General features: G+C 49.5%; 1 protein-coding gene across 12 annotated transcripts in view; it reads right to left on the reverse strand.

Annotated features, from left to right (window-relative positions):
* Positions 1-13,136, reverse strand: part of SYCP1 (synaptonemal complex protein 1) — a 6,803,167-nt gene that overhangs the window by 126,376 nt on the left and 6,663,655 nt on the right. For 11 of the 12 annotated variants that reach the window (XM_078644363.1, XM_078644366.1, XM_078644361.1 and 8 more), the window contains one exon: positions 8,419-8,505. The exons of the other annotated variant lie outside the window; for it this stretch is intronic. In XM_078644363.1, coding sequence (XP_078500489.1) covers positions 8,419-8,505 — 87 coding nt within the window. The remainder of the gene's footprint in view (positions 1-8,418; positions 8,506-13,136) is intronic. 12 annotated transcript variants of the gene reach the window in all.

Raw genomic sequence — 13,136 nt, forward strand, 5'->3', positions numbered from 1 at the left:
CTTAGTGGGGTTCAGTCTCAGACCCTCCTCCAATGGGGTATAGCTTTGGTATCTACTCTAAGTTAAGAAATCTGTGGCTAGATGTCTCTATCACATAGTGCTTACCATACCATAAGGAGAGAGGCCGTGTCGGCCACAATTCTAACCTGCCACCTGCGCTTCCCAAATCACTTGGATGCTCGGGGATCCATCCAGTGCTTAATTTGTAAAAAATAAATGTGCCAGGGCCCTAGTCAGGAGGCCTCTGCAGCTCGCACCATCCATAGAACCTGCCAACACTGCCAATGACGGTACCTATACAACTACTAACCATCACATTGCTACAATTAAGGTAATTCAGACTGTTACAAGCCCGCAAAGCTCAAAGGATGGTATGGGCAACATGCATTAGTTCTTTTCAATTATTAAACAACTGTTGTCCTACTCAACTATAAATTACAAAAATAGCTGGCAGCTGTCACAAGTGCTGGTGTTGACAACTAGGTGCCGAGAACCGGAAACCACAGGTTCAAATTAAGCACTGGATCCATCCCATCTCTTCCCTGAGCTAGGCTCCCACTTTGGAACTGAAGAGTCCTCCCAATCCCTGCAGGGAGAAGAACTGCCAATGCCAGCCAAAGACTTCCAAGATTCCGTGTCTCCCTTCAGCAGGACAGGAAACAAAAAAAGACGTGCTGGGAGAATGCTACTGAATTGCTGTGTCTAGATATAGGTGAGTGGGTGGAGTCAGGTAGCATTTCCTGATTTATTTCCTGTCCTGGGATTAGGTGACACTCCTCATGACTTAATGAGGGTCGTAGAGGTAATGGCTGCTATAGTTGTTCTACCCCACACCAAATTCCAAAATGTAACTTTGACCGTTTGACCTAGCCACCACTTGTTACATAAAGCCTGAAACAGTGATACTTAACATTTCATTGTCTTCTCAGCAGTGCCTTCGTCTCTGCATTTCCAGCGTCAGCAGCAATACTTGATATAAGGATTGCTCCCCTTTAGTTGCCCAGGCTCCTGGGAAGTGGGATGACACGCAGGGCACAAGTTGGGGGTACACGCCAATACACAGTGTCTACCCACTATTTTCAGGGGTTGGAGGCCGTCCACCCTGCAGAGAAGTTGGGCCCCACAGAAGTATGCTGAACTGTCCTAGTGCCATTTTCAGACACCTGTACACCTTCAGCAGCGCCTGTAGGTCGTCTGATTTCCATTCACAGCAGCAACCTCCAGGCGACAAGGGGGCATTTTCTTAAACTTCCAGCTGGGCTGAAGGTAAACAACAAAGTTAAGGGGCGATCAGGCCTCCTTTTGTTAAACTATCCTGGCTGGAGGTGGCCTAGAACCTCGCACTTAAATGTAAATGCAACGAAGGGGAAACAAAGGCTCTCAGCTTGCTATCTTTTCACAGGTAATTAAGAGAGGCAGCTTTTGACTTTTTTCAGTCCATGGATATAAGAGATGTATGCACTGTAAGAATGTCAGAAGTGTTAGTCTGTCGCACAAGTTACTTACCTTCGGTAACGATATATCTGTGAGAAACAGTAGTTAGTATTAGATTCTTTACCTTAGAATACCCCCAGGCGTCAGACTGGATCCGGAAAGTTTTGCGTAGCAGTACCCTTGCGCGTCGGTAGGCGGCATCTGCGGCTCCACGTCCGTCGTCGTTGGTGCCGGGATGACTTAGCAGGAGTACTTAGACACCACCCTCGCGTGCTGACGTCAGTTCTTATACACAGCTTTTCCGCGCCAGAAAACGCAGAGCCATGATAAAAACACTGGTGCCATAGAAAACTAGGGCCCTGAAAGGGGATGACCTTAACCCTAGCTATCGGTTCGCAGAACGGGGAGGATAGGTGGGGCGGTAAGGAATCTAATACTAACTACTGTTTCTTACAGATATATCATTACCGAAGGTAAGTAACTTGTGCATCTGAAAGAAACAGGTAAGTATTAGATTCCTTACTTTAGAATAGATACCCCAGCAATACCAACCCCGATGGTGGGTCTGCGAACCAATAATCACACCAGAAAATCCTGGAGAACGAACGACTGAAAAAGCCATCTCTCCAGATTTGGCTGTCCAGGCAGTAGTGTCTTGCGAACGTGTGCAGCGAGGCCCACGTAGCCGCCTGACAGATGTCCTGCAAAGGAACTCCCCGGCCCAGGGCAGTAGTAGCTGCCGTGGCCCGTGTGGAATGGGCACAAAGCCCCACAGGAGGCTCCTTTCGAGCCAAAGAGTAACAAGCCTTGATGCACAAGACGACCCATCGAGAAATGGTTGGCTTGTGCACCACCCGTCCCTTCATAGCGCCCACGTAACCAACGAAGAGTTGGTCATCCACCCGGAACTGGCGTGTGCGATCCAGATAGAATGAGAACGCACGTTTTGGGTCCAGACGGTGGAGCCTCTCTTCCTCTTTCGAGGGATGCGGAGGCGGAAAGAAGGTGGGCAAAGTGATGGACTGCCCGATGTGGAAGGCTGTGACTACCTTGGGCAGGAAAGAGGGTCGCGTCCGCAACACAACTTTGTCCGGATTGACTGAAAGGAAAGGAGGCTTAGAGGAAAGGGCCTGGAGCTCACTCACTCTCCTGGCAGAGGTGATGGCAACCAGGAAAGAGGTTTTCAGAGTAAGAAGGCGGAGAGGACAGTTATGAAGTGGCTCGAAGGGAGCGCACATCAGAAAGGTAAGAACAAGGTTCAAGTCCCATGGAGGCATCACGAAAGGGACTGGAGGAAACATATGGGTGATGCCCTTTAAGAACCTATTTGCAATGGGGGACCTGAACAAAGAGGGCTGATCAGGTAGCCTTAAGAAGGCGGAAATGGCCGAGAGGTAGCCCTTCAGAGTGCCCAGAGCACAGCCCTACTGGGCAAGAGAAAGAAGAAAGATGAGACCCTCTGAAAGAGGGGCAGAAAGGGGATCCACAGCCTTTGCTGTGCACCATGCCACAAACTTGTTCCACCTGCAGGCATATACCATACCGATTTTGTGCAGAGACGCCTGGCTGCCAGAATGACATTACAGACTTGAGGAGGCAAGTCAAATGGCATCCACTGCCGCCGCTCAATCTCCACGTATGTAAGTGGAGACTGGACAGGTTTGGGTGGAGGACCGTCCCCTGCTGCTGCGATAGAAGGTCCTCCTGAAGAGGCAGACGAATCGGGTGATCGACAAATAGGCTGAGTAGCTTGGGATACCAGAACCTCTGTGCTCAGTCCAGAGCCACAAGGATGACTAGGGCCCGGTCGCGCCTGATCTTCTTCAACACTCTGGGCAAAAGTGGTATAGGCGGAAAGGCGTACAATAGACCGCAACTCCACTCGTGAGGAAAAGCGCCTCCGAGCGAGTGCTGCCTTGGAAATTCCAACGCGCAGAACTGATGACATTGCGCGTTCTCTTCTGTGGCAAATAGATCTAACCAAGGCTCTCCCCACTGCTGAAAGAGGCCTTTGCCACGTCCGAGTTCATACGCCATTCGTGATCCATCATGCACCGACGGCTGAGTTAGTCCGCCCTGGCGTTCAGGGAACCTGCCAGGTGTTTAACCACCTGGGTCACGCCCTGATGTGCCAGCCACTGCCAGAGGCGGAGAGCCTCCTGGCATAGGGTACACGACCCCACCCCGCCCTGTTTGTTGCAGTACCACATGGCGGTGGTGTTGTCCATGAACACCTGCACTACACTCCCCCGGACAGAGGGGAGGAATGCCTTCAGTGCAAGTCGGATCATCCGCAGCTCCAGAAGGTTGATATGGAGCTTGGACTCCGCCAGAGACCAGAGGCCTCTGATCTCCGCCTCTCCCATGTGGCCTCCCCAGCCCCGGAGGGACGCGTCCGTCACAATTACGTGCTCCGGTTGGGGTAGGGAGAGGGATCTGCCGCTGACCCAATCGCGGTCCGTGAGCCACCGCTGCAACTGTCTTGCAGTGCCCTCCGAGATCAAGACATGGCCGGACCAGTTGCCCTGATGCTGGGCCCACTGAAACTTCAGGTACCACTGCAGAGCCCGCATCCGCTACCTGCCGTGATGCATCAGAAGGATGCAGGAGGCCATCAGCCCCAGAAGCCGCAGCGTCAACCTGACCGAGACTCGGGATAAAGGCTGAAAGATCGGAATCAGAGCCTGAATATCACGAACCCGCTGTTCGGGAGGATAAACCCGAAACTGCGCTCCGATGAAGAGGAACTTCTGAGAGGGGCACAGGTTTGACTTCGGCACATTGATGGAGAACCCCAGCAGGGGCAGGAGGTTGGATGTAGTCTGGAGGTGGCTGACGACTGTCTGGGGTGAGCCCGCCTTCAACAACCAGCCGCCGAGGTAGGGGAAGACTGATTCCCCATACCTGCGCAAATGAGCTGCGACCACCGCCATCACTTTCATGAACACCCGTGGGGCGCTGGTAAGGCCGAAGGGGAGCACGGTAAACTGAAAGTGCTCGTGGCCTACCGTGAACAGCAGGTAGCGCCGGTGGGCCGGCAGGACGGGGATGTGGAAATAAGCATCCTGTAAGTCCAACGCTACAATCCAGTCTCCTGGGTCCAGGGCAGCTATGACCTGAGCCAGTGTCAGCATCTTGAACCTCTCCTTCCGGAGGAAGCCGTTGACGTTCCGCAGGTCCAAGATAGGGCGTAGGCCCCCTTTGCCCTTCTTGGGAACCAGAAAGTAGTGGGAGTAGCAACCACACCCTGCTTCTGGCCCAGGAACGCGCTTGATGGCCCCCTTGGCCAAGAGGGACGCAACTGCCTCTCTCAGAAGATTCAAGTGATCCCCGACACGCGGTGGTACTGCGGTGGCATGGCTGGAGGGGTCGCTTCAAAGAGGAGGGAGTAGCTCCTTCGGAAGAGTTGTAGCACCCACCTGTCCGATGTGATGTCGCACCAGTGGAGGAGGTGATGGCGAACCCTGCCCCCCACTGGCGTCTCGTGGGCCTGAAAGCTCGGACTAGGAGGGCTTTGAGGCGGATGCTGCGGGGGTGGATGTGGACTGGCCCCGCCGTTGCCACAGCGGTTACCACGTCCGCCACCGCGCTGGATGTTAGTCTGCGGTCTGTGGCTGGCAGGACGTGTAGGGGCGCCCCTTCCTTGGCCACGAAAGTCACAAAAGGCAGCAGATTGCTGGCGCAGGGCCGACAGGCCCAAGGACTTGGCCATAGCCCTGGAGTCCTTAAAGCACTCAAGCGCACTGTCTGCCTTGTCGCCAAGGAGGCGACGGCCATCAAACGGCATGTCCATAAGGGTGTTTTGGACATCAGCCTAAAAGTTGGCGGACCTCAGCCAGTCGTGGCGATGAATCGCCACCGTCGTTACCATCGCTCTACCTAGCGAGTCCGTGGTATCCAGTCCACATCTGATGGAGTACCGTGCCGCATCTCGACCCTCCGCAAGGGCTTGGGCAAGTTTAGTCCGGGCCTCCTCCGAACATTGTGGCAGCACGGCTGCGTCTGTGTCCCACAGAGAGTGGATATAACGGCCCAAGAGGCACGCAGTGTTAACTGACCGCAATCCCAAACTCAGGGAGGAGAACATCTTTTTGCCATATTGCTCGTACCTCTTGGATTCCCTTGGAGCCGTCGGGAATAGGGTCTGGGAGTTAGAGGACTGGATAACCAGGCTCTCGGGGGTGGGGTGGGTAGACAGGAAGCAAGGGTCACCCGGAGCCGGGCGATGGCGTCTGGCCATGTTCCTATATACAGGGGGACCTGTGGCGGGCCTGGACCAGGTGCCCAGAAGAACGTCAGACAAGGCCTCATTAAACGGCAACAGAGGCTCCGAAGAGCTTGCCTGCGGTTTAAGGACCTCAGTGAGGAGGTTAGTCCTCACGGCCGCGACGGGGAGCTCAAGGGCCAAGGACTTGGCCGCCCACTTCAACACCACACTATAGGCTGCCCCCTCCTCCGTAGCCACGATAGGGGGGAGACAAAACCAGTGTCTGGTGAAGTGTCCAGACCACTGGCGTCTCCAAGCTCACCTGCCCAGTCCTGATAAGGCTGCCACTCCCATGCCAGAGGGTCTTCAGACCCCTCCCAATCCTCCTCGCCACCCATCTCCTGGTACTCAGGGTCAAAAGATGGGGCCGGATCGTAAAAGTAAAAATCTCCCATCAGCGTCAAAAGCGGCGTCGGAACCGGACCGAGGGGGGGGACTGGGGACAGCGTCGACCGTGGTCGGCGCCGGGGGCGACACCCTCGCAGCCGGCGCTGGCGAGGTCGTAATGTCGACCGGCAATGACCCGGATCTGGGCCCGGATCCGGTGGAGTCCTGCGGTGTCGGGACCGAAGTCCCCGACGGCGCCGGGGACGAAGCACCCAGCCCACTAGGGCTCCCAGTCGAGGCCGCGGGGCCCGAAGGCGCCGCGAAACCCAACGGAGGAGTGAGCAACCTCATGGCCGAGAGGAAAGCGTCAATCTCCTCCGGCGTCGCGTTCTGCCCAGGGACCGGCGGGTATGGAGCAGGCAACTCCGATGGAGCCGCGTTTGGCGGTGTCACCTGAACCCCCGGCCGCGTCGCGCGAGCATCGGGGGGAGTCGGAAGAGCGATGTCGCCTCTTCGACTTCTTGTGCCACTTACGTGAGGAGTTGGAGCTCGAGGAGTGGTGTCGATCCTCTGAGCTGTGATGACTCCGGCCCCGCGACCGGTCCCTCGACCTCCTCCCGGACCGGGACCTCGAATGGCGCGGGGCCGACTTCCGGAGCTCGAGGCGCTTGCGGGACCGCTCCTGCCTAGCCTTCGACATCAAGGCGCTGCAGTCGGGGCACGACTTGTCATCGTGGTCGGGCCCCAGGCAATGAAGACACCGGCGATGGGGGTCGTAACCGACATCAGTCGGTTGCAATAGACGCAGGGTTTAAACCCGGGCATCCCTACCGGCACCGTCGGAGTCGTTTGACTTCGAAAAGAAGATCAAAAAGATCAAAAAGTTTAGTCAAAAAATGACTAAAGGGTACCACTGTTCCCGGATCGGTGCTTGCGGGCGCGGAAAAAATAGGAACTGACGTCAGCTCACGAGGGCGGTGTCTAAGTACTCCGGCGACGTAACCCCAGCGCCAACGACGCCGACGACGGAGCCGCAGACAACGCCTACTGATGCGCAAGGGTACTGCTACGCAAAAGATTCCGGATCCAGTCTGACGCCTGGGGGTATTCTAAGGTAAGGAATTTAATACTAACCTGTTTCTTTCAGATCCAGTATTTACACAAACAATAATTTCAATAGCATTGTTTTATTTCTTTTATAGAGCTATGCAACCAAATGCAGGGTGTCAGAGATCTTTACGAAACATGTACATTATACATTGACAATAAATCATGTAAGTGTGTAAATCAATGTACAAGATGAGTGGCATGAGACATGGTTACAAGGTGTAGAAGTCACATGTCCATCTCACTGTGCTATATTGGACGGATTACAAGTTATGAACTGCAGATAACAAAAGAATACCTGTGTTAAAAGCAGTAACCCACTTACTTATCCATATAAAATAAAAATCTGTCATCTTCATGTTACACGATGCGCATAGCAGGCGACACATTAACCTTCAATACTTCTTTGATTCAAAACTGGGACTTCACAAAACACAGATCTCTCCCACAAATTTGTTAACCTTCAGAGTTATCTCACCATTTCTACACTTCCCTGAGATTCACAGGGCACCATTGTAGCAGATGCCTTAACCTAATCAAATATTCTAAAATGCAGACTTTGCAACCAATTAAGCAGAACAGATCGACTGCCATGCTTCTCCTTGTTGCCAATATCTTTGTGGCAGGGTTTAAAAAAAAAAAATGTATAAATTGAGACCCAGAATTTGCGTCAGGATTGCACAGTTTTTTGGTAAAACCCCAACTCAAAATCTAATTTGTTAAATGTCATAAAGTGCCTAAATGTACTCATGATATACCTGATAAACATATGTGTGAGGTCTTAATATCTGACATCACTTCTTGTTATATCACTTCCTGTGATGTTACGTGCAGTGTCACACAACGTGACATCATGCGCTGTGATGGCATCATAGCACGCTTTATGCTTTCACTTGCATACTGCCTAACTTTGTTAGTCCTTCCACTTTTTTTTAGGACTTGTGCCCAGCTGACAGGTGTAAGCATGGCTTCAAGACAAAAGATTTAACAAAAGTGCAAGAATGGTTCAGAAAAATATTGAGTAATGTTATCGGAACCTGTGTCTGCGCATGCAGAAAAAAGACCTAAGTGAGTTTTTCATTACTAGTTGTGCTTACGCAGCCAGGCACCGGAAAAAAGTTTCGGTGCCACCTATAAGGTATTTATCTGACCCAACTGAAAACCTTTCCTGATGTCCTCTGACTCTGGCGAAGTTACTAAGCTAAAGTACTTTATAAGAGAGGCATTCATTACAATAGTTTCAACTCTTTGGGTGTTTATACAATGTAAAGCTTTAGGTTTACCTTTTTTGGCGTTGTTGTAAAGGATTGAGCAGCTTCAGGGCACTTGACATACAGCTTTTTGGAAATATCTTCTTCTGAAACCATGCTCTTAAAGAAATACATGAAATATATTTATAAGCCAACTTACAGGCCTTATTTCAGCTGTTAGTGTTCCACAGAATGTTTAGGAATCCTAAAAGACCTTCTGCCTTTGGGACATGCCTGCCATTTCTACGAGACGTGTGCTTTATACTCAGTTAGTAAACAAAAGGGATTCATGTCAAAACATTACAAGCAGAATATAGATAATTGTGAATCAAAAGTGAATAATTCCAGAGGGGCACTGTTTAAATCACAGATATTTGTATTCAGAATTACCATGTTTAAAACCTTTAATTATTAAAAGGGCATTCTTGAGCATCAAACATAGTAGTCACTTTGCAAACAACAACATTGCTTAATGATTAATTGGGAAAGAATAGGCCGGCAAAAGTCAAAGCGCCCTGCAAAAGATAGGTAAAATTACGTTTAAATAGAAATGTACACTTGAGTGTCAGTAAGGACCTTGGATCATATTTTGAATTTATAATTTTTTTTAAATATTTGCAAAATTATGCATCTTTAAGAAGTCAGCGTGTTTCCAAAATTAAAGAATCAATGAATACAATATCAACAGCAGTATCTGCATTATTCAAATATTGATCTATAAGTTATGGTAACTTACCTTATTTAATTAGGAAGCTTGCAGAGCCCCTTGTAAGTCTGAGAAGCATATGCATACTACAAAAAGCAAAAGTAACGTTTTTCTGCAACCATCTCTACAGGAAGTGATATCAGTGCATTTTCCAGCACGCACCGCTACAAGAAGTGGCTTTACTGCATTTGCCAGCCTTCACCTCTTCTGAAAGTAAGAAATAAGTTACTTACCCGTAACTGTAGTTCTCCAGTATTGGAAGCTTTCATAGATTCTCTAGCTTAAATCCTTCTCTGTCGTCATGATGGGAGTCCCCAGTACTTTAAATAGTAGTAGAGATAAATTAGACTGATAGGAATAGACTAGAACAGGCTTAGGCCTCACAGTTTATTAACCTATCATAGCCAGTATTAAAAAGAGACCAACGTTTTGCCTTAGCCAATCAGCAACGCCCACCATCTAGTACACCCCTGGGAGAAGCTCAGAACCTCAGATTTTCGAGCGCAAGTGCTATCATTCATATAGAGAAATAGAGGAAGGTGAGCTGTCCCCGCGGGAAGGAGGGTGGGTCGCATGTGAATCTATTAAAGTTTCCAATACTGCAGAACTACAGTTACAGGTAAGTAACTTATTTCTTACTCTTATATTGGAGCTTTCATTTATCCACATACTTGAATCAGAGTAGCTAGGAGTTATCTAGTACATCTATAATGGCCTTGAATAACTTAACAAGACAATGCAACAGCAAATCTTTATGTAAACATCAAACCATATGTTAATCCCAATCATAGGAAATGATTAGGAAATCAATTCTTCTAACCATTAAACAGCGCAAATACTCTATGAAATACAATGTACAACAGCCATGAAATGCAGGAGGGTATACAAGGATGGCTCACCTTAATGAAACAGATTGCGAAGCGCTGCTTGTCCCACCGCTGCGTCATTTAGGACTGTTTAATCCAAACAGTAGTGTCTTGTAAATATGTGTCTATTCTTCCACGGTGCTGCAAGTTAAATTTCATGAAGAGACACTCCCACAAACAATGCTGTAGACTTAGACATAGCCCTTGTCGAGTGAGCCCGGACTCTTGGGGATAGTGGTGTGCCAGCTTTGTGATGGCAAAATAGTATGGCACTGGATATCCATCTTGATATACTCTGCTTATTAAAAAGCGGGATACCTTTCCTTGGAGCGCTGCATGTGACAAATAATTGAGAAGACTTGTGAAAGTGTTTTGTTTTTTGCAGATAGAACTTAGGACAATGCCTGACGTCTAGTGGTCCTCTCTGCAGCAGTCAATGGATTTGGGAAGAAAGTCTTTAGTACCACCAGCTCGTTCAAATGGAAGTCCATAGGAACCTTTGGTATAAACTTTGGATTTGTGCGGAGGAGAAGACCATCCGATTTGAATTGCAAAAATGGTTCTTGTTATGTTATGTTAGCAAAAAATATCTACAGCGCATGGTCACCTAGAGGTTTCATGGCGCTTACTTTGGGCAGTGTAAGGGCGGAGACGGATTACGCAGGAGCTTGCTCGAACAGCCAAGTTTTAAGCATTTTTCTGAACCCCAACAGGTTGTCACAGGACCGGATCGCTAGTGGTAGGGAGTTCCAGAATTTAGGGGCAAGATAGGAGAACCTACACCCTCCCTGGCATTTGAGCTTAAAGGCAGGGGTAGTCAGTAACTGAAGGTGGGCTGACCGCAGGTTGCTGGAAGGGACATGCCTTGATATCATGCAGCTGATGAATTTGGGGCTCCGACAGTGCAGGGCCTTTAAGATTAAGCACCCTGTCTTGAAAGCTGCGCGTTGGGCAATAGGGAGCCAGTGAAGTTTAGATAACAAGGGTCTGGCAGATTGCCATCTAGGTTGGTTGTTGATTAGTCTCGCAGCCTGGTTCTGTACCATCTGGAGACATTTGAGTAAGAACAGTGGCAGGCCGAGGTAAATAGAGTTTGAGAAATCAAGATGAGAGAGTACTAGGGCTATCACTACCTGTATGAGGGCAGAGTGGGTCAGCAGGTGGGCAATCTTCCTGAGTTTGCGCAGTTGGAAAAAACAGGTAGACACCACTGCCCCTAATTGGCCTCTAAGCGAGAGATTAGCATTTATGGTGACTCCAAGACTTATCACCGAACGGGACGGAGTGGGGGGAGGTCCTAGTTCAGTCGGCCAATAGTGTGGGCCCCAATAGATCTGGCTCTTCCCTGGCAAGACTAGTTCGGTCTTACCCGGGTTGAGCTTAAGGTGATTGAGGTCCATCCAGCGCTGGATGTGGAGCATAGTGGATTGGAATTCATGGACTAAGTCTGGGGAGTTGTCAACAGTGAAGACAAGCTGAAGATCATCAGCGTAATTGAATTTGTTACCTTCCTGTTTCTTAAAGAGTGAATCAAGGGCAGGAGGTAGAGATTAAACAGGTGAGGAGATAAAGAAGAACCCTGTGGGACCCCGCATGTGGTGGCTATCTAAGGGCCCGTAAAGGGGGCGAGACGTACTGCTTGGGTTCGAACTTCAAGGAAGGACTTGATCCCGTTGGACGCGGAACCCCGTATGCCAGCCTGTTCGACACGGTCCATCAGGATTTTATGGGCGACCGTGTCGAACGCGGCCGACAGATCTGTGGTAAATAAATAAATAATACCCTATTTTTGACTAGGCATATATCATAACAGATAGCTCAATAAATAAGAGTCAAGATTCGAGGTAGTAGGAGTTGTTGCAGGTTTATTACAGCATAAGGACAGGAACAGGACGACCTGCATAGGAACAGGATGACAGGGCCCGGCAGCTGCCGGGGCTGGGTCTGGGATGAGCGCGCTAACGTTTAATAACAATACATGAACTTATATACATAACGCAAACACATAGCATTACATTGCAGTAGGCGTAGCAGTGGGTGGAGCAGAAGGCGTGACGCGTAGCAGTCGCGAAAGATAAGAGTAAAAGTAGGTGTAACTGGGCGTATACATAGACATGTGGTGCAAACGTAACAGAATATGTCATGAATGGGGCGGAAACATAGGAGGGGGCTACCTAAGGAGCCGGGACCTCTAACCTGGTGGTGCGCGTAAACTGGCAATGACGTGTTACTAGGAGAAGCTGGGGGCTATGAACTCTGTGCTAGGAGCAGAGACTAAAGTCTGGAGGGTCGGAGCGACATGTACCTAAACCCTATCTAGTATCTGATGTTTAGGGAACATGTTGATATAAACTAGAAGTCAGGAGGGGAGAGGCTAACTTGATTCTAAGACTGGACCATGCATTATTCTACATGTAGTGCGTGATGAGGAATATTAAATGACCATTAGATACAGTATTTCTCTAACGTGGAGACGAGAAGGCTAGACAATGACGGAAACTATTGATGCAGTTCAGTAGCTTAGGAATGCAGAGAAGGAGGACTGAACTGATAACTGGAACTATAACATACTTTTGGCAGACTCAGAGGCAGAGCCAAGCTGCACCGGGCACTGCGAGGCAGGAAGTAAGTGAAGGGTCGAGGATACAGGTGGGGGCTGTATCGCTCCTCAGCGAGGCTTCAGGAGACAGGAGCTGAATCTGATGTCCAGGCCCTTTTGAGGCCTAGAAACGGGGACTTTATAATGGAATAACGTGCACACTGAGAAACGTGGCAACGTAGCTTTACATAGGCCTGATATCCGTAGTATTCACGAGGCCTGGAAACTGGCATACTAGAGGTGGACACAACTGTAATTGCGTCATTAATCAGACATGGGGAATAACATATGCATATTGGTCATGCACACATAACATATGATGGATGAGGCGTAGGGACACAGAACATGGCAAAATTTACTTTTCCACATTCCCTCCTTGTCACTACGTTTCCATCAGGAAACATCAATATTCATGATACCATCTATCATTTCATACAGTATCATTTGCTCGTCTCGAATGGTCTTAGAACGGGATTTAGAACGGGGCTTGAGACTAGGAATACAAGAGGTAGCACAAATGCCGCAAATCGCAGGGCCACATTGTATACAGAGGCAGCAGCTGAATATGATCGCTACTGCA

Source organism: Lissotriton helveticus, chromosome 5_1, assembly GCF_964261635.1.
Source record: "Lissotriton helveticus chromosome 5_1, aLisHel1.1, whole genome shotgun sequence".
Lineage (NCBI taxonomy): Eukaryota > Metazoa > Chordata > Amphibia > Caudata > Salamandridae > Lissotriton > Lissotriton helveticus.